Source organism: Hippopotamus amphibius, chromosome 6 (assembly GCF_030028045.1).
Source record: "Hippopotamus amphibius kiboko isolate mHipAmp2 chromosome 6, mHipAmp2.hap2, whole genome shotgun sequence".
Lineage (NCBI taxonomy): Eukaryota > Metazoa > Chordata > Mammalia > Artiodactyla > Hippopotamidae > Hippopotamus > Hippopotamus amphibius.
This window is the reverse complement of record NC_080191.1, coordinates 20,688,197-20,715,102: the sequence shown is the minus strand read 5'-3', so window position 1 is coordinate 20,715,102 and position 26,906 is coordinate 20,688,197. Positions and strand designations below refer to the sequence as shown.

Below are 26,906 nucleotides of genomic sequence, written 5' to 3'. Positions count from 1 at the left end.
TTTGCTAAGTGTGTTTCTTTAAATTTTCCTTTTCTTGAATTTTCTGTTTGTTTGTATTGGACTAATATCTGTTTTGACTACATTTAGCTGCTTTTGTTGAGTTCTATTTGATAAAGGCACTTAAGCTATAAAATTATTAAAAATGGACAAGTAAGCACAATCTTTTCTCTGTTAAGCTTATGAAAAACCTGCTGGCATCCAAAGAACTATAAATGAAGTTCTCACATTTAAAAAGATTAGACTCATAATTAACCTATTCATGGGTAAAAAGGAAAACAAAAATTAAAATACAGTAATGTCCTCATTTGTCAGGAGGTCTGATTTCTGCAAAGCTCAGATACCCGGAACACATTTATATTTTCTTTGTCTATTGACTGAGACACTAGCATAGTGTGGAATGTTGTAATTCTTCATAAATACTGCTGAGGGATTTTGTTACATTAGTGAGCAAGGCTATGAGTAGCCACAGCACTGTGAGGAAAACCAGTTTGTGTTTGATGGTAGAGGACTGAGAGACTGACCTGAGACCTGTCCCCTGGCAGTTGAGCTCATAGTAATAAGGCCCCTTACTAGAGACTGCCACCCTATGAGCCAAGGACAGTGGCAGCTGACTTTGAAGGAAGGAGAACTACAAAAAGCAAATGGAAGGGATGGAGCAGTCCTCAGAATGAGGCGTGAAAATCAGACCCTGACTCTATTTACATTCCAATGAATGACTTTTACTGAGGGGCTATATTATTTAAGACATTCAGAATTATGTTTTCTTTTTCTGTTCTTGGGTCTTTCTCTTGAGAAAATAAAATCTAGACAATCTCAGAAGGCACCAGAGGATAGCAACAGACCAAAAGTAAGCCAGAGAAAAGGAGAGTGTTAGTTGGAAGCCACACGTGGTGGTACCTTAGAACAGGATTGATGGTGAGATAACCCAGGGCACAGGGTAGGAGTACAGGATGTGATAACAGCAGAAACCCATGTGCATGGGGCTCTTATCAAGCATTATGCAGTCTGTGTCTAGAAGGGAGATTTCCAGTAGAGAAAGGCAGGTTCAGCCAAAAACCCTGTAAACTAAATGATGCCCCAGCAAAGTCTCTCTCTCTTTCAGAGATTCTTAGCATACCCATGGTAGTGAGGCCTGTGTTTAACATGTACCACTGGTGATTCTGTTGTGTGTGGTCCCCACACTTTGAGAAGCATAGTTTTATGAATATTTTCTGATTAACTGCTCTACTGTTGGAATAAAAAATAGATTTTTTTTTTTTGGAAATAAAGGTAATTGGGTATGAATTGGAAACCAATTATATTTCTTATTTCCTCAGGGTAAGGAGAACTGAAAATGAATTTTAACTGCCTTGCGACTTACTTGCTCTGTAAAAATGAGATTTACCAATTAAAGATAAAAACATAATCGCTAATTTCTAATTTTAGTCAAATCCCAGTTATTTATTCTGGATAGAAGTTAGGGAAAAAGTTAAGACACAGAAAAAGAATAATCCCCACATTAGTTACCTTTAGGCTTGAAATATATTCATAACAGACATAATAAATACACACACATTCACTCATTCTTACAATTCTCCATACCTGGTTCATGTCAGAAATGACTATTATTTCTATTCAGAGCATTGAAAAGAAAAAGTTTGATGATTTGATACCAGTGAAGGTTTATGGAGTGAGATTTAGTGGGGGAGGTTAGTGGTGGTGGTGGTGTGTATGTTTAAGAGAGAGAGAGAGAGAGAGACAGAGGGTGGAGCAAGGGAGAGAGAGAAAAGAGCAAGTCATTGATAAAGGAAACAGCTGAGAAATGGGTATAGATGGTGCAGGAGCCAGACGACCATTTAAAATTTGGATGCTAATATGAGTCAGGACACCCTAGAATTTAACACGGCCTGCTACACTGAGCTTCCTTCTCTTAGCAGTTCTCCAAGAAATCTAGATACTGGTTCCTGTCCTTTGAGTAGAGGGCAAACCAGAAGCTGGCATGACCAGCAGCAGTAGTAGTCTCTGTTGACTGCACAGTAGAGGCAGTTGGCGGGAAGAGAGGTGGGACCGTCAGAGGCAGCCATACCAGGGGCAGGAGTGACAACTGGCATGATGTGGGACAGAAAAAAGCATTAAAAAGTACACGCTGAACAGTATTATTATTCTGCTCTTTAGTGATGGATCTTCATGAGGATGACCCTCCTGTATCATTAGAAAGATTAAACTACATTTTATAGCCTCTTAAGATGGCAGGTAATGGTGTAATAAAAATGGTTATTGAAAGGTATGTTCCCATTATCAAAAGGCTAACTTGTAAGGAAGGAAACCATTCCTGAATGCAGTCAGATATATGACTCATTACTATATGTTTTTTTTTTTTTAATTTGGCAATTTGTTTTATGAAACGGCATACCAACAATAATTCTAGCTAATGGGTAGCTTGTCTACAGCATGTGATTCCCATGTTTAGAAGTACTTCTAAACACTGTATTTTCCTATGCTATGCCATAGTATGTGTGCTATTATCTTTTTTAAAAAAATACTTATTAAACAGCATTTGTTTAAGTGGGCAAGTATGAATATGCATCTCACAAAAATTAATTCACATGTAAATTTGGCAAAGCATTGTGAATATAACATTACACTCTTAGAATCTAAGTTAAAACTGTGTTGTAGGGCTTCCTAGGTGATGCAGTGGTTAAGAATCCGCCTGCCTATGCGGGGGACATAGGTTCGATCCCTGCTCCAGGAAGATCCCACATGCCACGGAGCAACTAAGCCCGTGCGCCACAAAAAAACAAACAAAAAAACTGTGCTGTAGTTTTTCAATGTGTAAAATCCAAATAGAATAATCTATAACTGGTTATTTGAAATAGTTAATAAAACTTTGAAAGATGCCTAATTTTCTCTTGGCATGCTGGAGAGTTGGGGCAGCGTCTAAGTAAATGTGTTCAGATCACATCTGTCTCTACTGGTGTCATGCAGTGTCTATATATACTTGTATTTTTCAGCTTCTAGAGCTTACTGTTTGTTGAAAAACTGAAGTTGGTGTCCTTAAGACAAAAGTTGAGTTTTTCCAAATCATTTTGTGTGATCTGTACTGTCTAGACTGACAACTCAGAAATTCTGCTCTGTCATTATGCATTTGATTGCTTTAAAGAAATGTATCACCATACCTGATGATGATATTATTTTAGTCTATCAGATCTTGAGTAGTATGCTTTGTATTAGGTTATCAGTTGAATGCTTTGGCAATTAAGTGATTAATAGTGGTTTGAAAGGATTTTGCCTGAATTTAAAGTAAATTCACTGCTTGCTAAATTGAGTTTTCCAAGTTCATCTTGATCAGGAAATTTGCAAGTAAATGTATTTTATTTGGCTTTCAATCTATTATGTGATGATACAGCTGTTTTATGTCATATATATGTTTTCTTAATATACTTGTATTTTGTATGTTGCTTCTCTGAAATGTTTTTTTTAATTGTTTTGGGGATTCTTTTTAAAAGTTATACTTGATATACAATGTTATATTAGTTTAAGATGTACAGCATATGACTTGATATTTTTATAGATTGTGAAATAATCACAAGTCCAGTTACCATCTGTCATCATTCAAAGTTGTTACATATCATTGACTAAACTCCCTATGTGTACATTACATCCCTGTGACTTTTTTATTTTATAGCTGGAAGTTTGTACCTCTTAATCCCTTTTACCTATTTCATCCATTCTTCTATCCTGAAAAGTATTTTTATGTGTAGGTTGTGATTATACCCAGAAATTATAACCAAAGAAATAAAATAAATGTGTACAAAAACTTGTTTTTTTTTTCTTTTGTAGACATATGGGCAATAGGTTGCATATTTGCTGAATTGTTGACTTCAGAACCTATTTTTCACTGTCGTCAGGAAGATATAAAAACAAGCAATCCCTTTCATCATGATCAACTAGATCGGATATTTAGTGTCATGGGGTTTCCTGCAGGTAATTCATTTATTTCAAAATAGTACTTGAGTCATATTTCAAAAACATTCTTTTTGAAAAGCATATTTTAAGTATTTTTAATGGCATATTTTTAAGGTAAAGTAACTAGATTTTTGATAAGTAACACATTATTTCCTATAACAATATTCAATATTTTTTTGTAAGATAAAGACTGGGAAGATATTAGAAAGATGCCAGAATACCCCACACTTCAAAAAGACTTCAGAAGAACAACGTAAGTAATTCCATATTACATGTAAGTAATATTCAATGGGAATATTTAAATTAATCCTTTAAAAAAACAGATTATTATTTAAACCAGAAACTTAGATTTTAGTGTATTAATTATGATTTAAAGAAGATATTCCAGATGTTAACATATATGCCAGGCTTAGGCTGTAGTATTTAAAATCTTTTAAGAATTTAAAGGTCAATGGATAGTTTAAATGTCTCTTCTGTTTTAGCTTGATAAAGGCTCAGTTCAAGGCCACAACTATGATTTTGTTTTTACCTGAGTAATTAGTGGTGACTAAAATGCTGGGCTAGGCAACCAGGAAGGTGGCAGGAGGAAGAATGCATGGCCTGAGTAAAACAAACTGGTGGGGACATGTGTGCTGAGTAGAAACGAGAGGAGTTTTTTATAAATGTGCGCACCTAGAGGAAAAGGTAGAAGAGGTTCTCTCTTGGTCAGCTTAACAGAAAAATTTCAGGACAGGGTGGCTTGTGGGAACAAAAGCAGACATCGTAAAGAGAAGCAGAGAATGGCACTAATCATCTTGGGCCTCTTTTTCCACAGTCCTTGGTAGGGTGCTTGCCTCTATTCATCTCTTAAAGAGAGCACTGACGTTGCTCAAGAGTCTGAATCGGGCTCTCTTCTCACACTAAACATTTCCCCAGGCAGTCTCTGTGATTTTTATTGCTACAATGTACCATCAGTTATGCTGATAAATCCCAATTTATATATCCTACTCGGATCTCCTTCCCAAGTTTCAGATCTGTTTATCTAATTGCCTTATGGAATCCCAACTTGGATGTCCCATAAATATTTCAAAATATATGTCTAAAACTGAACTCATCATCTGGCCTCCTAAACCTCTCTTCCCACTATATTTATCTTAGGTGAATCATGGAGCTATTTCCTAATTGTTCAAGCCAAAGACCTGAGAGATATCCCTGATCCTTCTGCTGTCTTACTGTCTTCCATTTTATCCCCACAGTGTCCAAACAATTAGCAGATCTAGTAAATTCTTTGTTCTAAATATCCATTGGATCTTTGTATTTTTCTCCATCTACCCTGCCACTGTTACAGACCAGACCACCACTCTCTCTCTCACCTAGAATCCTGCAACGTCCTCCTAAGTGGTATTTCTACCTTCAGTCTTCATTTCAACTCACTGTCTGTACTACAGTCATTGCCAAAAGCACATTTGATCATGTCACTCTTCAAGTTGCTCTTAATTCACCACTGCTCTCAGTTTCTTAATATGGCTTACAAAACCTGATGTACCCCCCCCCAAAAAAATAAAATAAAATAAAATAAATTTAAAAAAAAAAATATGGCTTACAAAGCCTTGGCCTCTACGTCACCAAGTTCATCTCCTAAACCTCTCTCCACTTTGTAGTCTGTAGTCTAGACATCATGAATTTCTTTAAGATCCTCAAAACCCCTGAGCTTTCTTTGACCCCTGGATTTTTACACATGCTGTTCCCTCAGTCTGGGATGTACTTTCCTCCCATCCATTTAATCAGATTAACTCCTATTTATCCTTTCTATCCTGACGAGGTCTCCCCTTAACCTTCTAGTCTGAGTTAGGTGCTCTCCCTCTGTACTCCCATAGCATATCCTATGCTGCTTCTCTCGGGACTGATCACTTTGCTCTACAGTTGACTTATGAACACTTATCATCTTTCCCCCTAGAATATGGATTGTGCAGTATGTTTTATACACCGTTATATGTACCCCCAGGGCCTGGTACATAGTGCATGCTCATTAGTTACTTGTCAAATGGGTATTAAATGAAAGTGGTTCAAGTAATTGAAGATACGCTAGTAATATAAAAGAGAAAATTAATGAAGGCACTTAACAGTTTATCTTAGTATTTAAAGGCCAAAGGAAGAATTTTACATAAAATGATAGTATTTACAATAACCAGAAATAAAAGAGAAATTTTAAAAGATAAATGAAATTCAGTTAGAAAAGTGATAGGAAAAGTTCAGAGATAAGAGCCCATGCTTCCTAAGCAAACAGTTTTATCCATATAAAAGCAGGCTACTAATGCATAAGACAGAAGGAATTTATTAAAAATTAGCTAAATCTAATACAATACATACACATCACTAAAGTATAATAAAAAAATTCCAGAAAATGTTACTTCAAATGACATAAAAAGTAAATGAATAATAACTTGTTTTCATTATATCAGATAAAAAAACCCCAAAAAAAGTTACTCTTAGTAAATTGCGAAGGATAACAATAGAAGTTTCTGTAGTCTTTCCAAAGTGTCAGCTCTTGTTAGCTCATTAGAAGGCAAGGTGAAAATAGAATTAAAAGGAAAAAAATAAGTTGACTTTAAAAATTGAATGTTTGAATAAACATGGTCTGCTAAAATGCTTTATAATGTACATAAAGAGTTTGAATTACTTTGAAAACTGTTTAGCTCCTAAACTGTAGCAAATCTGGACAAGGATAATTCAGAAAATGACAAATAATTTATCTTAGCTTTAATACTGGGAAAAATAAGAAACCACAATGGGAATTGAGCAATAGGATATCTCAACTTCAAGACCTTTTATATTATGATAGGAACAATAACCTAGAATCTGGAGGTAACCGAAGAAATCAGCTGATGCAACATAGACTAAAGCCATGTTGACAGACTTCATTTCTACATAAACTTTAAAGTTTCTTTCCATTACTAAACTTAATGGCTGTCCTGCCAATGAAAATGTTCCTGGTTTAATATATGTGGCAAAGATTTTTTAAAATAAAAATACCTAGTGTAGGCAAGGATATAATAAAATGGGTACTCTTGTTTATATGCTACTGGTGAGAATGAATGCTTCTCAAATTTTAATGTACCTACAAATCACCTGGAGACCTTGTTAAAAATGCAAATTCTGGTTCAGAATTTGAGATAGGGCCTGAGTATCTGCATTCCTAGTGCAGGCTGTCAGGTCATGCTGCTGGTCTGAGGGCCAGGTTTGTGTGTAGCAAGGTTCTAGAGCATATAAAAAAGGCTTTGAAATATACATACCCTTTGACCTAATAAATTCCAAGAATTTATCCCGAGAAAGCAATCAAAGCAGCCACACATAGCTAAGACGAGGCACCTAAGGCTTTCATAGAGGTTAACTAACAGCCCAAAATCACAAAACTGGTAAATGATTGAGTCAGGATCTGATAGGGATCTCTGATTCACGCCTACCATGCAGTATTGTTTCCCTACGATGTGTACTAGATTGACCTTCAAGAAAGTGCGTTTTATAACTGTTGTGAAACAAACATCATTAGTAACAGTAGAAAATATACAATCAGTACAAATAATAAGTTTAAAAAGCATCTGGCAAGGAAAAATGTTTATGAAATAATATTAAGTGAAGAAAGGACAATCTTTATAGTATGACTCTAATTTTGTAAAAACAAAACAAAAATGCCTGTTTGTATCACATATATGCATGAAAAAATGCCAAAGGAAAATTATCAGAATCTTGACAAGTGTTTTTTTTTATTGCTGCATAGCTTGATTATGAGTGATTTCAATTTTTTCTTTATATTTTTCTATATTCTCTAAATTTTCTACCATGAATATAACATATATTACCTATTTTTTGACCTTTTTAATTTGAAATATTTCATATATAGGAAAAAATATATATGATGAAAATATGTAGTCTGTTTAGAATAATAAAATGAATATCCAGTGCTCACCCCTCAGCCTGAGGGGTTGATATCCTGATACACAGAGTATGTACCTAGGAAAGGAATTGCTGGGTCATAGGACACTCACAGTTTCAGCTCTAATAGTTCATGCATCTATTTTCCAAAGTAATTGTAACAATGTAAACTCTCATATGCAGTGTGTGACAATTCTTATTTCTTTACACATTTAACAACATTTGGTTACGTGTTCCTTTTCAATCAGAAAAAACAATGGTTTAAATTAATACATACTTTATAGGAAAACTGGTCTAGGAACTTTCCAGCAAAAACTGTAAATCGAGTGAAGATTCTCAATAGTGTGTGATTGTCATGTCTTTGCAGGTACGCCAACAGTAGCCTCATAAAGTACATGGAGAAACACAAGGTCAAGCCTGACAGCAAAGTGTTCCTCTTGGTAGGTGCATCTCCCCCAGGTCGGGAAGCTGGATCCTTAGCACAACTCTCACCCTCCCAATTACCATGAAATTGTCCCAACTCTTCCTCCTCTTTGGAAAGAAAAGAAATTGGTGGGTGCTGGAGCAAAATTAAATCTCTCTCTTTTGAGGTGTCACCCTTGACTTTTAGCCTTGTTTCCAATGGTTTATTAGCAGAAAAAAAATTAAATTCTAAAGGGGCTTTAATGCTAATGATTTCTGCCAATCTCACATAAATGTGTGTAGTTATTAATATTGTGGCGAGCTATACAAAATGGCATGTGTATTAATTCTATTAGACATTAATACAAAAGTCAAAACATTGACTTGGAAACAAACCTTTCATGCTATCAATTTCTTTGTGTTATTGTAGCTTCAGAAACTCCTTACTATGGATCCAACCAAGAGAATTACCTCAGAGCAGGCTCTGCAGGATCCCTACTTTCAGGAGGACCCGTTGCCAACATTAGAGTATGTATCCTTCCTTTCCTGGGTGCTTTGCTCTAGGCTGAGCATGTTGGATGGTGGCTGAAAGCAAAAAAAAAAGCACTTGTTACTGACGTATTTTACTTTCTTTGTTAATACCACCTCAGAGAAAAACTAGTCAAGAGAGAGGTCCTGTATTTTGAAACAGGCAAAACTGTAGAGAGGTGTGAATGCAAACAAGTATTTTAGGAATGACCATTAGTCAGTTTTACAGATAAAAGCTAAAGCTGAGAACAGATGGGACTTTTATAGATCGGTCAGCCAGAACAGTTTACACCAGTAGAGAATGGAGATTTTAAAACTCTGTGTTTCCTGCACAACTATACTCTTCCATTTCCCCATCCTTGTTACATCCATATATATAAATTATGCTTGGATTTATTAGACGTCCAGCTTTTCTTGAGAAAAAAATTATTTTCATTCTTGAAGCAAATACACATTGTTATTTTTAGTGCTGATGAAGTTTGTGTGGAGAAATTTCTACATCATATATGTCAACTAGCTAACCACAGTTGAGATTTGTTACTGAAAGTGGCAATTAGTGTAAAACTTTGACGACAGATTTTAAGCAATAAGAAAAGAACATTGTATTGAGAGGCATACCAGCCACAGATGAAGAGTAGGAAATAAGTTAAGAAAAAATAGTGGAATTTTAAATGAACAAGGTTAGTAATAATGTAGATTTTATGTCATGACATGATTTTTTTTTTCTATTAATGATTTTTAGTGTGTTTGCTGGCTGCCAGATTCCATACCCCAAACGAGAATTTCTTAACGAAGATGAACCTGAAGAGAAAGGTGACAAGGTATGAACTGCACTTAGGAACGCATAATTTAATAATTCCTATATGTTTAACTGCCTTTTAAGTGTGTGTTTACTTTACTGTAGATGTGCTTTGCAATTTGAAATATGCATTCACAGGTAAATGAACTTCCTGATTTGCTTTATTGCCTATTTTACTCCCTGATTCTTAACTCTTGCTTTTTGTTTGTTCAGTGTCATTGCCATCACTTTATGCAGGCTGCTTTTAAAGCATCCCTCTATTCTTTGATCAGAATTGACTCCTCCCCACACAGCCCTACTTTTCCAAATTGATTGAAAAGACTATTACAGCTGTTTTAATGAGTTGCTATTTCCCATGTGCCTGTGCTCTTCAGTGGGTTGTCTGTGACTGATTTGGAGGATTACTGTGCAATCTGAATGAACTTCAGAGAACGAGTCCTGTTCGGGGCTCAGTACTTTGACGTTTGGAGCTCCTGGACTCCCTGGCTGCTCCATTCTCCAGTCATTCCCGTCACTTTGGTGTCCCACGTAGGCCCCTCCCCAGGTTGGTCAGCAGTCTCATTTGCCTATCCTATAATGAAAGATTTAATTTAGTTCCATACCAACCTTGCTTTTTTTTTCCCCCTCTTTATAAGAATCAGCAACAGCAGCAGAACCAACATCAGCAGCCCACAGCCCCTCCACAGCAGGCAGCAGCCCCTGCACAGGCACCCCCGCAGCAGCAGAACAGCACCCAGACCAATGGGACTACAGGAGGGGCTGGGGCTGGGGCCGGGGCGGCCGGAGCAGGGCTGCAGCACAGTCAGGACTCCGGCCTTAATCAGGTGCCTCCAAACAAGAAACCGCGGCTAGGGCCTTCAGGCGCGAACTCAGGCGGGCCTGTCATGCCATCAGACTATCAGGTACTCCCTTGAATTTTGCACTGTTTAATGCTCATATACTGCTAAAAAACAAAAATTCAACTGAGTAAATTTTAAAGGTCTTATTGGCTATATTCAGGGATTCATGTATCAGGTAGCATCTCATCTAGCAAATAGAAGCTCTGAAGAGCTGTACAAAATGAAGACTTTTATAGGCAGAAGGAGATGGGACAAGGATGTTACTCTAACAAAGAGCTGATTGTTTCAGGCCAGGGCACCTTCCTTTGGGGACTACAGGAGTCTACCAAGTAGATACTTCTCTAATGCTGACCAGGAGATTCCAGACTGACTGGGGAAGCGTACATTCCTGGGAGGGGCTGAAACTGCAGTTGGCTTAGGTATTAAGTCTCAATTTGGTAATGTGGGCTTATTAGCACAAGTGACTCCTGTTTGAGCCTGTTGTCTCTTTTTTTAACAATACATTTTATGAAATGGGAGGCAGACTTATAATAGATCATTTTAGAATTAAGTGGTACTTAACTCTAAAGTTTGACTATACAAACTGTACAATCCTGTTTCTAGGACATTATATAAAAATGAAGATTTTTGTCATTTCATGTAATTGCAAGATGTTTTGTTTCTTGACTTGTTTATCCTAAAACCCTGAGGAGGGAAGGTGAGGCAGGCAGCTCTGCCTCAAAGAAAATTTCTCATTTTACCCTTACAGCTGCCTATCAGGTTTGGGTCAGAAAAAGAGACTTAGATAAGCAATTGAAGCAAAGTAAGCCGCATACTTCAGAAGGATTTGCTGTCACTGGGAGGAAGTAATCAGTAGGTAGAAGAGAAAGGGACTAAGATTGAGACTTCTCAGGAATAACTGTTAAATCTCACTAGAAATAATTTTGAGAGTAGAAAATACATTTTGTTATTAAGATTAAAAAGAAAACTACAGTTGTATTACCAATTCAGGAAATTAAAGGAAAAAAGTCTAAGAATTGGTATTTGGAGAGAGACGTAAAAATACCAGTGAAAACTTAGGGAATCTTGAAAAAAAAAGTTTTCAAGGTAGTAACAAGAAAAGATCTGAGAAGGGAAAAAACTTAAAGGTAAAAAAAAAGGTTTAGAACCACAGTCCCTCAGGAAACTGGTGGAGAAGGAGCACATAGGAGAGAGTTAATAGAAAACAAAACCACAGGCAAGGAAGACATAAACTCACTGATTAGGAACTGGAAACAAGAGAAACGTTAACAACAAAGACATAATAAATAGCTGTCTAAACTGGCTTTACATTTTGAATATTTCAACACTTTCAAAACTTCTCTTGGAAGATTCCCTGCAAGCAGAGGAAATAAGTAAGTAATTTGGAATATAATAGCACTTCCATTGGTTCCAATTAAACTAATCAAGGCATCAGTTTGATCTGCTAAAAACAGTTTGCTGTTTGGGTAGTAATCATAAACATATTTGAATTTTACTCTAAAGTCAGTTTTTCTCTTAACATTAGTTTATTCCTATTATATGAGCAACAAACCCTTACTATATACTGCCTCATCTTTCTGTCTCTAATTGTGTTATATTAACCTGATTTTAGCCAATCATGGACAGATAACTACTGTATTTATTCCTCTCAAATTCAGGAGTTTTTCAAATGCTTTTCTTTGTCCATACTGAGCTGTCTACTTAAAAATAAAACAGCATGTCTGTGAAATAGGTAGCTTTCTCAGCTAGTTAGTTGGAAAGACTAGCATGACGGTTGAGGGAGTCCCATTGCACCTGTCTGCAACTCTCACATTATCGACACATTTGTTCTTTATCCAGTATGGGGGAGCTGTTGTGCTGAGTCTAATTAGCTAAAGTAAAAAAGTAGTCACAGCCAGCCTAGCAATTGTAGGCCTTGTGAATGGAAAGAACATTTTTTTCCATAATAAACTTACAATAAAACTTAGAATTTCGAAAGGCTTCTTACGACAACGCAACCAGTCGGAGTTGTATAACACAGGAAGGAGTTAAGCGGAATTATTTTTAACCAAGACTATGTGATTGCGCTGTTGTCTGGGGCCAGGCGTCACACGTCCAGTTTGGCTGCCTCTTGTGCACTAAGTGGGACAACCCTGCTGATTTGTCCTTCCTTAAACCTCCAGGCCACCTCAAGGTCATTTACATTTTAAACTCCAAGTAATAGCTTTATTATGTATGATCTGTCCCACTTTGCTCACAGGAAGAACCAGCCTTCTGGGCGCAGCCAGAGACACTGGCTCCAGCTACGCTTATATTTAAGCAGGCACCTTGTTCTTATGTAAAAGAAAAATTCATCTGTAGGATATTTTTTCCTGTTTGCCCTTGGTACTGTGAAGACGAATGTTTCATTTAAGGTAGTAAAAATACACTGAATTGAAATACGTTTGTTGCAGCCTTCTCTTGAGGGAATTCCCACATGTGATTTTTTTTTTATTCTGAATGTGACCTGAACTTTATAAAAAGCACTTATTGCTGCCACCCCCCCCCCAACCTTGCCTTGCTTTGCCATGTAGATGGTGCTGCTGATGCCACTCTAGCCTCTACCTCTGAAAACTCTTTTCTCTAAAAATTTCTTAATCACAGCTTTGTTGTTTATAATGAGAAAATTAACAGCACATCTGTATACATGATGAATGCCACCGAGTGAGTATGCCAAATTGACTATTCCTGTTCGCACATCTCAGTTATTCAAGGGAATAACTAACCAGAATTAGTCAGCATACGTTTCCCCTCTACCTTTCATTGCCAGTGTAGCTTATCTCCCAAAGAAATCCAGCCAACTTTCGAGCATGCCAGAACAGTGGTGGCAGGCTGTGATGTCAAATCAGCAAAATGTATTAACAAACTAAATTAGCTGTCAGCTACCACAGATCAGAACCTGGAGCCTCTGATGAGAATGGCTCATTTCTGCGTCCTATTGTGGTTAACATCTTGCGCTATTCTCTTCCTCCATCAGTCATTCCCTTTTCCTGTTTCCTTCTCCTAGCACTCCAGTTCGCGCCTGAATTACCAAAGCAGCGTTCAGGGATCCTCTCAGTCCCAGAGCACACTAGGCTATTCCTCCTCATCTCAGCAGAGCGCACAGTACCACCCGTCTCACCAGGCCCACCGCTACTGACCAGCCTCAGCCCAGAGCACAGACGCCAGCAATATGATGTCTGCATTGAAGAGAACCAAAAATGCAAACACTGATGCTGTTTAAAACTCATCCGCTTAGGAGGAAAACTATTTACTGAGCATTTTGCAGGACTGAATGATGTCTCTTCTTTATTGACTTAAAGAAGATTTTTGTGAAGTTTCCCCAACACCCTTTCCCTGCATGTGTTCCATTGTGACTTCTCTGATAAAGCGTCTGATCTAATCCCAGCACTTAACTTCTGTAACCTTCAGCATTTTGGGGAAGGATTTCCTGGTGCACCTTTCTCATGCTGTAGCAATCTCTTTGATTTATCTTTTCAAAGCTCTTTTACTAGGATTTTAATGTTTTAGAAACAGGACTTCAGTGGTGTATAGTTTTATACTTCATGAACTGATCTAGCAACACAGGTAAATATGCACCTTTTAAAGCACTACGTTGTTTTCACAGAATATAACTCTTGCTCATGGAAGTCTTAAACAGGAACTGTTAACTGTTCCAAAGTACTTTACTATTACGTTTTTATTTCTCTAGTTTCAGGGAAGGTCTAATAAAAAGACAAGTGGTGGGACAGAGGGAACCTGCCACCAAAAACAGCCTAGATCTTTGCAGTTACTGTGCTTTATGCTATGAAGAACTAAAGTATGTGGTAATTTTTATATAATCATTCATATGGAACTTAGTTCCCAGAATCATCTTACTCTGAATAGTATTCAGTAATTAAGAATTATAATTTTAACCTTCATGTAGCTTAAGTCTACTTTAAAAAGGGTTTCAAGAGCTTTGATGAAATACAGTCCTCTGGTGACCCACACCAGAAAACTGAAGAGAATATTAACTGCACTAGGATTTCTTTAAGGAGTGATGTTGATCAAAGGATGTACTGCTTCCCTTTGAAGGAAAAACTTTTAGTGTGTATTGTACATAAAGTTGGCATCTCTAAAGAACTGTTGGTTTCTTCACATCTGGGTCAGTTTGAGTAACTTTCTTACATAATCAGGGGTACTCAAATAGAAGCCTGCAAATTAATCTGCTTTTAAAATAAAGAGCAGTGTTCTCCATTCGTATTTACATTAGACATAGAGTGACTATTTTTAAAGCATGTTAAACATTTAGGTTTTGTTCACGTTTAAGTATGTATTATGTATGCATAATTTTGCTGTTATTACTGAAACTTAATTCTACCAAGAATCTTTTCATTGCACTGAATGCTTTCTTTTGCCCCTAGGAGAAAATTTAATAATTGTGCCTAAACTATGGGCAGATAGTATACAATTGTATTAGATAAGTGCATATTTGCACTTCTGTGATCTATGAATTAGAGGCTGAGTTCTTTCTTAGCCACTGAGTTCTTTCTTAGCCAGCATAAGGAAGCTCCCCAGAGTCACAAGGAAATGTAGACTTAGAGCTCCCATTGTAATGTAAGGGGCAAGAAATTTGTGTTCTTCTAAATGCTACTAGCAGCACCAGCCTTGTTTTAATGTTTTCTTGAGCTAGAAGAAATAGCTGATTGTTGTATATGCAAGTTATATACATTTTTTTACTCTTCTTTGTGAACTTATCTACCTGGTTATGATACTCTGGGTCCATATACAAGTAAAATAAGACTTTAGACAGAAGCCAGTATACATTTTGCACTATTGATGTGATACTGCAGCCAGCAAGGACCTTACTGATCTCAGCATAATAATGCTTATTAATAACAAAGACTATGTAGTGACACTCATCAACACTGAAGATGAAACAGTTGACATGCTCCACTGGAAGGAATTTCTGATTGTCTCCATGGTAATTTGTCCCTTCCATTCTTTAAAATGAGAACTTAGTAGCCCTCTGCATCATGTAGCCGCCCATGCAAAGTTCTGTCCTGTGTCCTGAAGCCTCACTGTCATCACACGCTCGCTGCACCCTCAGCTCGTGCCCAGCATGGTGCTGGGGGGAGACGCAAAGGGCAAGACGTACTTCCTGTCCTTGAGGAGCTCGTGACCGAGTCCATGACAGGAAGCTCTCCTGGGATGACAGGCGTATAAAATGAAACCACCTTAGAACACGAAGGTCTTTTCGTTTACTGCTAAACTCACTTGGAGAGAGCTATTCCAAATTTTGCTCTATAATAAACAAGTGTCATGGAGAGGTTTCTTTGTTTATCTCCCTTCAAGAAAGCCAGCAATGAAATATCACCACAGGCGTTAATATATATGTGAAACGTTCACAGCAGCCTTTCAGCAGCAACTGGGTGGCCCTTGTAGGCAGAACACACTCAACGAAGTGTCTGTAGAAATTACAATGAAAATAGAAGCTCTGTCCCCACCCTCAAGGGGCGCTTACATTTAGTAAAAGACAAACCCAAATATGCGCATGAACCAAAATATCCTGCCCCTTAATACTTTATGAACAACTTCGATATAAATCCTGGTGATATGCGCTTATATGATCATGCCCCTGCTTTCCTTGTATGTAGTGAATTTTACTGGCAGAACTGATACAGAAACTGTGAGGGGATTTTATAAGATGTTCCCGGTATTCTCCACATGGGATCTAGCTAGATATGCCCATTACACAGTGACTGGGTTTCTGGTCACTGCACTGGTACAGGCCTTTCCTCGTGTTCTTGCCTGAGAGTTAGTGATACCCTTTGAAATAATTTTGGTTCATAATTTCCTTTTCCCTGTAAAGGGGAACAAAGCCTTTAACATACTTATGTGCCCTAAAACTGTGGGACCTCGAAGGAGACCTGTGAAGCTTTTTGAGGTTAAAATTTACCTTTATCGTCCCCAAGTGACCACATTCCTCTTTAAAAATTTACTACAGTCAATGTCCCCTGAGAATGCAGGGTGGCCATCCAAATTAGGGGTGGTTACAAAAAGGAAGGAAGGAATCAAAGTGAAGGTTTTCTGCGCTCCATATTACAAATCAGTTTTTGAGTTAGCTTTCTGGTAAGGGGTGCGTTTGGGAAAACGGATTCTAGAGTTTCAGGACAGCTGAGTCAAAGGTAAGGTAGCCTGGCGGCAGGACTGATACTATGAGGCTGAAACAATCCTTATGAAGAAGCAGATCATGCAGTAACATACAAAAACCAAGGACGTGTATATTTTTATATCTGTGTGGTTTTAAAACTTTAGTACTTAGAATTTTGGCCTTCTGCACTACTCTTTTGCTCTTGTAAACACAATTTACATTTAAGAATGGAAAGGGATGACATTTACTTACGTGTTCACTGCCTCATTCCTGGTGAAGCAACTGCTAGCTGTATGCCTCTAAAATGATGCTGTTTCCTCTGCTAAAGATAAAAGAAAAAAAAAATAGTTGGAAAATAAGACTTGCAGCTTAATCTGCTTTGAATAATTGTATATAACAGAAACTATACAATGAAGGAATATTCTATGAAAATTACAAATCCTAACCTCTGTGGTGGTATCCTTCTGGGGAATGGAGAAAGGCAGTGAAATGGCAGTTAGACTAAAGGAGGCTTGAAGGAGTCAAGTATAAATAATATTTTATATAAAACATAGCCATTTAGGTTTCCTTAATCTTAATAGTCACAAATATCATAAAGCAAATTTCATTGTTTTAGGATTTTTTAAAAATGTGTTGTACCTAAGGCCATACTTACTCTTCTACGTTATCACTGCAAAGGAGTGATATGTATGTATTATATGAAAAAAAAGTCCTTAATGCACTGTTATCTCCTAAATATCTAGTAAATTAATACTATTTAATTTTTTTAAAGATTTGTCTGTGTAGACACTAAAAGTATTACACGAAATCTGGACTGAAGATGTCCTTTTTAACAACAATTTAAAGTACTTTTTATATATGTTATTGTAGTATATCCTCTCTAAACTGCCTAGTTTGTATTTCCCATATTTCCTATTTGTGAAGTGTACCTGTCCTTGTCTCTTTTTTCAGTCATTTTCTGCACGCATCCCTCTTTATACGATTATAGACATGACTGTGTATGCTTTCCACACACTGCTGCGAGGTGTGTGCTCCGAGCCGGCTGCCACCCCCAGCGAGGCCTGCTCCGCGGGTGCAGGATGAGCTGCTGCTTTGGAGCCGAGTGTTTCCCGCTTTTGAGTTGTCCTGACATCCTTCCTGAAATGACTGTTAAAACAAAAATAAATTACATTGCATTTATTTTATATTCTTGGTTGTAATAAAATTTAATTGACTTTGTTTCAGTGTGGATTTTTTAACTATAGGGAAAACTCTTGTTACAACAACTTTTAATGTTAAAATTTTATATGTATGCTTCAAAGCTTTTCAGATTACACTTGTCCTGCAGAGATGCAAAGTCTCCCAGTCAGCTGCCATATGTTATTTTATTCAGGATACTTACAATGTCACAAAACCAAAGAGGCAAAGCTTTCAAATACCTCAGCAGCAAAATTACAGTTTTTTAAACATCTCTAAGGAAAGACATCCTTTTTAAAAAAAAAAAGAAAATTATGATTTTGAAAAAACAGACAGCATTTTGTGCTTAGAGTGGCATTGGGAGTTTCTCCTTTTATGAGGACATTCTGTTGTACCTGGCTGCCCCTTCTTAAAACTTACTTGATGAATCTTCTGTGGTTATTCTAATGGTTAAAGGCATCATGCAGTGAACTGAAGAATGTTTAAGTGACAAACACAAAACCTCGTTTCTATTTAAAATTAATATTGCATATGTCCAAATGCTTCGCTGCTTGACACAGATTATATATTTAATACTGTGATAGTTACAGGGTAGAGCTTCTCTTGGAAAACTGTTTTTGACCACAGCTGCCTTTCTAACCAGCCACCCAGGTAAGAGAAGTGGACGACTATACAAACCCCTTACCACTCCTGGGAAAATAACTTGAAAATATGGGTCTAGCTCCCTAGCCACTGTAAGTTCTTTGTCTGGGTTTTATTCCTCTTGCACTCCTAGCACCTGGCATGATGCCCAACACAGAGCAGACAGTTAATATGGCGAGTCTTTAGCATCAGTTTTGTTCATCAGTGTAGAATTCCTTGATATGCTGTATTTGTGTATGGACAGGGATGCACCAATATATTTTTGTTCTATTAATAATGAAAATGCTAAAAATAGGCATTACTTTTTTTTTTAAGTATTTATTTATTGTTGAGGTGTAGCTGATGTACCATATTATGAAAGTTTCAGGTGTACCACATAGTGATTCATAATTTTTAAAGGTTATTCTCCATTTATAGTTATAAAATATTGGCTATATTCCCTGTGTTGTACAATATATCCTTGTAGCTTTTTTTTAATATATGTTTTAATCAGAATAGTTTCAGAACAAATAATATAACACATTAGAGAAAAAATTACTTAAAAATAGTTGTATTTATATTCTACAATTTGCTCAAGTACTGGGTTTTTTTTCTTTTTTTTTTTAATTATTTATTTATTTTGGGGGGGGGTACACCAAGTTCAATCATCTGTTTTTATACACATATCCCCATATTCCCTCCCTTCCTTGACTCCCCCCCCTCGGGTCCCCCCCACCCTCCCCGCCCCAGTCCTCTAAGGCATCTTCCATCCTCGAGTTGGACTCCCTTTGTTATACAACAACTTCCCACTGGCTATCTGTTTTACAGTTAGTAGTATATATATATGTCTGTGCTACTCTCTTGCTTCATCTCAGCTTCCCCTTCTCCCCCCCGCCCCCTCCCAAACCTCGAGGTCTCCAGTCCATTCTCTGTATCTGCGTCCTTGTTCTTGTCACTGAGTTCATCCGTACCATTTTTAGATTCTGTATATGTGAGTTAGCATACAATATTTGTCTTTCTCTTTCTGACTTACTTCACCTTGTATGACAGACTGTAGTTCTATCCACCTCATTACATATAGCTCCATCTCATCCCTTTTTAAAGCTGAGTAATATTCCACTGTATATATATGCCACATCTTCTTTATCCATTCATTTGTTGATGGGCATTTAGGTTGCTTACATGTACTGGCTGTTGTAAATAGTGCTGCAGTGAACATTATGGTACATGTTTCTTTTGGGATTATGGTTTTCTTTGGGTATATCCCCAGTAGTAGGATTACTGGATCATATGGTAGTTCTATTTGTAGTTTTTTAAGGAACCTCCAAATTGTTTTCCATAGTGGCTGTACCAACTTACAGTCCCACCAACAGTGCAGGAGAGTTCCCTTTTCTCCACACCCTCTCCAGCATTTGTTGTTTCCAGATTTTGTGATGATGGCCATTCTGATTGGTGTGAGGTGACACCTCATTGTGGCTTTGACTTGCATTTCTCTGATGACTGGTGATGTTGAGCATCTTTTCATGTGTTTGTTGGCCATCTGTATGTCTTCTTTGGAGAAATGTCTATTTAGGTCTTCTGCCCATTTGTGGATTGGGTTATTTGCTTTTTTGGTATTAAGCTTCATGAGCTGCTTGTATATTTTGGAGGTTAATCCTTTGTCCGTTGTTTCATAGGCAACTATTTTTTCCCATTCTGAGGGTTGCCCTTTAGTCTTGTTTATGGTTTCTTTCGCTGTGCAAAAGCTTTTAAGTTTCATGAGGTCCCATTTGTTTATTCTTGATTTTATTTCCATGATTCTAGGAGGTGGGTCAAAAAGGATGTTGCTTTGATGGATGTCATAGAGTGTTCTGCCTATGTTTTCCTCTAGGAATTTTATAGTGTCTGGCCTTACATGTAGGTCTTTAATCCATTTGGAGTTTATTTTCGTGTACGGTGTTAGGAAGTGTTCTAATTTCATTCTTTTACATGTGGCTGTCCAATTTTCCCAGCACCACTTATTGAAGAGGCTGTCTTTTTTCCATTGTATACTCGTGCCTCCTTTGTCAAAGATAAGGTGCCCATATGTGTTTGGGCTTACTTCTGAGTTCTCTATTCTATTCCATTGATCTTCCTTTCTATTTTTGTGCCAGTACCATACTGTCTTGATCACTATGGTCTTGTAGTATAGTTTGAAGTCAGGAAGCCTGATTCCACCAACTCCATTTTTCCTTCTCAAGATGGCTTTGGCTACTCGGGGTCTTTTGCATTTCCATACAAATCGTAAGATTTCTTGATCTAGTTCTGTGAAAAATGCCATTGGTAATTTGATCGGGATTGCATTGAATCTGTAAATTGCTTTGGGTAGGACAGTCATTTTCACGATGTTGATTCTTCCAATCCAGGAACATGGTATGTCCCTCCATCTGTTTGTGTCGTCTTTGATTTCTTTCATCAATGTCTTAAAGTTTTCTGCATACAGATCTTTTGCCTCCTTAGGCAGGTTTATTCCTAGGTATTTTATTCTTTTTGTTGCAATGGTAAATGGGAGAGTTTCCTTAATTTCTCTTTCTGCTCTTCCGTTGTTAGTGTATAGGAATGCAAGAGATTTCTGTGCATTAATTTTGTATGCTGCTGCTTTACTAAACTCATCAATGAGTGCTAGCAGTTTTCTGGTAGGGTCTTTAGGGTTTTCTATATATAATATCATGTCATCTGCAAAGAGTGACAATTTTACTTCTTCTTTTCCAATTTGGATTCCTTTGATTTCTTTTTCTTCTCTGATTGCTGTGGCTAAAACTTCCAAAACTATGTTGAATAATAATGGTGAGAGTGGACACCCTTGTCTTGTTCCTGTTCTTAGAGGGAATTCCTGGTTTTCTTATAAACTTTCTAGCGGGTGCTTTTTAAACAAATTCTTCACATTGTATCTTGACTATGCACTTATGGAATTTCAGGGAAATAGTTCTGTGTTTTTATAGCTTAATTTGTACTAAAAGGATGGCAAGTGGTCACATGCAGTCCATGTGGGATTCTAACAACATTTAGTGAGTTTTCTGATGTGGACCATCCCTTTGATGCTGAAGGTAATGCAATTGTTGAAAGAAGTGATTGTAGATTTGGATTACTGCTCTCTGCATCTTCCAGTTTTTCGGTGTTATCTTCCCAATTAATGTGGAATCTTGTGACTCTGGGATTGGATGCCAAAATGTTCCTTTGAAGCTTAGAAAAGTCTGGTTTTACTGGCGGATTTTCCCTTAATTCTGTCTCGGTATATTCATCATTTACATAATAACCAACTCTAATAAATTCTTGACCTCGATAGGTGCATGTAATTAGCACAACTGTTACACCTACTACATCTGCATCTGGAATGAGTCCCAGATTAGGTGCATCAGCCTGAAATACAAACATATGCCTTCCTGCAGGAACAGGGCCCACTAAAAGTCTAAAACTTGATCGTATTCTTCACCTTCTGCAGAGCCCACATAGATAATTTTCCACTCCAGGTCTTCAGACAGGTCCTCGATGCACTTGAAGGTGATCTCGAAATGGAATGGGTTGTAGAAAAGAGAAGGGTTATCCAGCACCATTACATTGTTCACCTGAACCTTTGCCATATTTTGAAAAAAACACCAACAATGGGAGCCGGGCTCGTTGCGGCACAATAAAGTTCAGCACGCGGCCGCTCCGGAGAGCGCAGACCCCCGCCCTGGCGCCGGCCCGACTAGTGCAGCGGCGACTTGGGAAACTTTTTTTTTCCTCTTTTTATTTACACGGGAACACTCCACAGTGTTTTGCAGCTTTCCTATTTCACTAAACTACAGCCTAGCTTATTTATTTTATATAGTTTGTACGTCTTAAATCCCCTACCCTTATCGTGTCCCTCCCCCCTTTCCTCTCCTCTCCCCCCTGGTAACTACTAGTTCTCTATAGCTGTGAGTCAGTTTCTTCCTTTTTTTGTTATATTCACTAATTTGTTAAATGTTTTAGAGTCCATATATAAGTGATACACAGTATTTGTCTTTGTTTGATGTATGTCACTAAGCGTAATACCCTCCAACTTCACCCATGTTGCAAATGGCAAAATTTCATTCTTTTTCATGGCTAAGTACTATCCCCTTATATATATAATGGGATGTGTGTGTGTGTGTGTGTGTGTGTATCTAACATCTATCCATTCATCTGTTGATGGACACTTAGGTTGCTTCCATGTCTTGGCTATTGTAAATAATGCTGCTATGAATATTGGGGGTGCGTGTATCTTTTTGAATTAGCATTTTTATTTTCTTTGGATATATACCCAGGAGTGGGATTGCTGGATCATATGGTAGTTCTATTTTTTAGTTTTTTGAGGAACCCCCATACTGTTTTCCACAGTGGCTGCACCAATTTACAGTGTACAGGGTTCCCTTGGGGCATTACTTACTTAAAACAGGTTCATTTCTTATATTTTTGGCTGCAAAGTCATAATAAAATATCACTCCAGAGGGACAAACAATTCAAACTGCATTTGAATAAAAGATTAAGCCAAGTTAGCCATACTTGGCAGGTTCTTTAGAAGCCATCTTCCCTTTGGTCCTCCTAGAGGAGGGCATCTTAAAACCTTGCATAGCATTTATCTAGCAGGCACTAGAAAGCCAGCTTGGACAAGCAACACACAAACATAATAGGAAAACTTGTTCATTTAAATGAGAGAATACAATATAGGGGAAAGAAATGAAAATATTGACTAAAAACATTAATATATATTTAGCACATTCTTCCTGACTTTTCACACTTTCTGCTCTTCAGACCTATGGAAAGTGCTGCTGAATTTTTTTTACACCAAGATGCGATTAAGGACTGGATATTTGTGTCCTCCCCCAGAGTTCTTATGTTGAAGCCCTATCCCCAGTGTGGCTATATTGGAGATGGGATGTTTATGGACATAATTAAGGTTAAACGAGGTCACAAAGGTAGGGCCCTGATCCAATAACATTAGTGTCCCACTAAGGAGGGACACTAGAGAACACGCTCTCCCTTCTTTCTCCCCACTCCCTACTCTTTCTCTCTCCCCTCTATGCACCGCCCCCCCCCCGCCCCCCCCATGTGAGGACACAGCAAGACGGTGGCCATCTGCAAGCCAGGAAAACAGTCTTTACCAGAAACTGAACCCTGCTGTTAGGCGGGAAGTTAGCCACGAGTAACAAGGGGCAGTACCACCGGCTGAACACCCAATAGCCGCCTCATCCCATCAAGTTATTTTTGCCAACCCCACCCCAAACATGCCCCCATCGGTGCTCCAAAATGGTCAGGGGACAGGAAACCCCCCTCCCACTGGCCAACTGGAGGGCCTTTCCCCACGCTGGCACATGCACGCTCCTCATGTTATCACGTCCAAAGATAACCTTTGGCGGCCATTAGGCTCACTGAATGTTAACAAATATTCTACAAATACATACATCTGATTATAACAGACTGAATTATGGGAAGGACATGCGCAGTAGACCCTCTTGTTATGTAACCTGCAGCTGTCAATCAACGACCTTGTCTTAAAACCTCTACACCCCTCTGGGGCCATTGCCTCCCTTGGCCTGGCCCACCTGTCTCTTGAGGTGTTCTCTCTGTTTTCTCTTTATCTTCAATAAACTTTTTTGCAGTGGATAAGACCTCAGATTCTTCTTTGCATCCTTACCAAGAACCAAGGCCCACAGGAGGAGGAGTCTCCAGACTCTCCTCCACTAATATTTTGGTGCCACAACTCGGATCTCTGTAGGTAAGAGAGCTTCTCTCTCCAGATCTCTATTGTTCCTTTTCCTTTGCGTGGGTGCAAAGGACCTGCTCATTTCTCAGCTCCTACTTTCCCTTTCAGTCCTCCATCGGTCGAGCAGACACTTGCTCCCAATTTCCTCCCCGTCCGACTATTGTCCAAACCAGAACCTACCTCTTGGGGCCACATTCAGAGATTCAGGAAAGCCCCCACTTTCCCATTTGGATAAGGAACATCCTAGACCCTGACTGGCCACCAGGCATCTGGGTCATTTTTAGTTGGATACAAGCAGGAGACATCCCCCCCCAATGCCAATGTAGTGCTGGATCGTACGCCAGACTGCCACTTACGACCCTGGAACACCAGGCTCTCTAACTGTCCTACTATTTTCCAGATGGGAAACCAACCATCTGCCCCCGAGGGGACACCCTTGAGATGCATCCTTCAAAACTGTTCACAGGTCGACCCCACCACACTACGAAAGAGGAGACTCATTTTCTTTTGTAATATGGTCTGGCCCCACTATCGCCTTTCGGACAGGGAATCCTGGCCCCTAAATGGGACCGTTCATCATAACACCATTCTCCAGTTAGACCTATTTTGCAAATGGTCTGAAATCCCATATGCACAACTTTTCTTTGTCTTAGGGGACAGCCAGGACTCCTCACAACTTGTAAACTTACCACCCTTGCCATCTTGCTGCCTAAGGAAAAGTCTTTAACCTCACCAGCCACATCACCGCATATTCTGCCCCACAGCCCTACAAGGGACCTCCACTGCCTCCATCGGCTAAAGTCTGTCCCTCCGTGGAAGCACCAGGAGGCAAATTTGGGGCCACAACTAGCCCATAAGCCCTTCTCATTAGTAGAACTAAAACAGATTAAGGCAGAATTGGGTAGCTTTTTGGACAATCCCGCTAAATATATCGAGGGATTCCAACATATTGCTATGGCTTATGAAATGACCTGGAAACTCATCACCATAATTCCAAACCAGACCCTCTCTGATACTGACATAGAAAGAGTTAAAAGGGAGGCAAAAAAAATTGCTGATGGACTCCACCTATATGATACTAAATACCCCACTGTAGAGACAGCAGTTCCCAGCATTGATTCCTGGGTGGGACTACAATCAGAAAGAACTTCTATGGGAAAGAAATCATTTTATCATCTGCATCAAAGTGGGCTTGAAGGCAGCCCGACATAAGGTCAAACTACTCCCAAGTAACAGCAATCAGCCAGAAGCCCGGGGAAAATCCAACAGCCTTCCTTTACAGACTGAGGGAAGCATTCATTAAATACACCAACCTAGATCTGGACTCTTATGAGTGATTATAAAAGATAAATTTTTAACTCAGCATCTGATATTAGACCCAAATTACAAAAACTAATTCAAGAACCTAATGTCACCCTAGATGAACTGATGAACGCAGCCTCTATAGTGTTCTATAACTGAGACCAAGAGGCCAAGGCCAAGGCTGGGGAGAAGGAAAGAAGGAAGGAATCCAGACATGCCCAAATGATGGCTGCCCTGCAGGGCCAAGCTGCCTCCAAGAGTAGCCTGACCTTACAGCCCCAAAAAACAAATGATGTCACATCTGTCACCAGATGGGCTATTGGGCACAAAAGTGCCCCAGTCAGGATAAACCTCCTAAGACTGCTTGCTATAAATGCCATCACTCGCGACACTGGGCGGTCCTTTAACCCTGAATCCGAAGGGACCGAGGAGCAGAGGCTGCTACCCAGATGACTGCCCAAGACTGAGGAGGCCCCCTCCAGTCAGCCCCAGTACAACAGATCCACATCACCGGGCTGGAGCTGAGAGTACAAATGGATGTGGCGGGTAAGTCATCCGACTTCTTACTCGATACTGGGGCCACCTATTCTGTCTTGACTTCCTTCTTCAGACCCTTCTCCACACAGACCTGCACCATCATGGGAGTCACAGGCAACGCATTCAGCAGGCCTTTCACTATATCCTTCTTCTGTGTCTGGGAGGGATTCGGATTCTCCCACAGGTTGTTACATATGCCTGACTGTCCTAGCCCACGCCTGCAGAGGGACCTACCACAAAACTGGAATGCCACTCCCTCTCTCTCCCTAGGAGGGTCACGTGGACCCCATCCAGGGGGCAACCTCTAGGAAATCTTAGGAGCTCTCCTAACTAATGAAGATATCAAAAATCCCTCAAGGCCAGACTGGCTACAGCAAGTCAATCTACTGGCCTGGGACCAGGGGATCCTAGGAAAACCCAAAAATGCAACGCCAGTCACAATAGCTCTAAAGGACCCACATAAATTTCCCCAAAAGACACAATACCCCCTTAGGCCCGAAGCCCACATGGGACTTCAATCTATCATATCCAAATTCCTGTCCCATGGACTCCTTATCCCCACACATTGACCTTGCAATATCCCAGTACTAGCAATCAAGAAAAAGGACAGAGCCCTTACAACCCAGTTCAGGATTTAAACATCATTAATGAGGCAATAATTCCCCTACACCTGGTAGTCCCAAATCCTTTTGGAAACATACTTTTAGGAAGGATACCCCCAGATAGCAGCTGGTTCTCCGTCTTAGATCTAAAAGATGCTTTCTTCTGCATCCTGTTGGCCCCAGAATCACAATACTTGCGCGCGTTCGAATGGGAATCCCCACTATGAGCCCCTCCACAACTGACCTGGACTGTTCTGCCCCAGGGCTTTAGGGATAGCCTCCACCTCTTTGGACAGGCACGAGCCTGAGATGTACAAGATCTAATACGTGCGCGGGGAGCTTTCATACAGTACATAACGACCTCTTGATTTCTTCCCCCTCTCGA

At 39.0% G+C, this 26,906-nt stretch overlaps 1 protein-coding gene and 1 pseudogene across 7 annotated transcripts in view; one reads left to right on the top strand and one right to left on the bottom strand.

The window, feature by feature from the left end:
* CDK19 (cyclin dependent kinase 19) overlaps positions 1–17,770 on the top strand; it is a 166,828-nt gene extending 149,058 nt beyond the window's left edge. For 5 of the 7 annotated variants that reach the window (XM_057738930.1, XM_057738931.1, XM_057738933.1 and 2 more), the window contains 7 exons: positions 3,820–3,963; positions 4,129–4,198; positions 8,225–8,297; positions 8,690–8,787; positions 9,530–9,608; positions 10,222–10,488; positions 13,451–17,770. In XM_057738930.1, the coding sequence (XP_057594913.1) occupies positions 3,820–3,963; positions 4,129–4,198; positions 8,225–8,297; positions 8,690–8,787; positions 9,530–9,608; positions 10,222–10,488; positions 13,451–13,582 (863 nt within the window). In that variant the 3' untranslated portion in view covers positions 13,583–17,770. Of the gene's footprint in view, positions 1–3,819; positions 3,964–4,128; positions 4,199–8,224; positions 8,298–8,689; positions 8,788–9,529; positions 9,609–9,960; positions 10,131–10,221; positions 10,489–13,450 lie in introns of those variants that run through there. The other 2 variants (XR_009054315.1, XM_057738932.1) reach the window with 2 other exon arrangements.
* Positions 17,771–21,345: 3,575 nt separating this feature from the next.
* LOC130855950 (histone chaperone ASF1A-like) lies at positions 21,346–21,954 on the bottom strand (annotated as a pseudogene).
* Between the last annotated feature and the right edge of the window lie 4,952 nt (positions 21,955–26,906).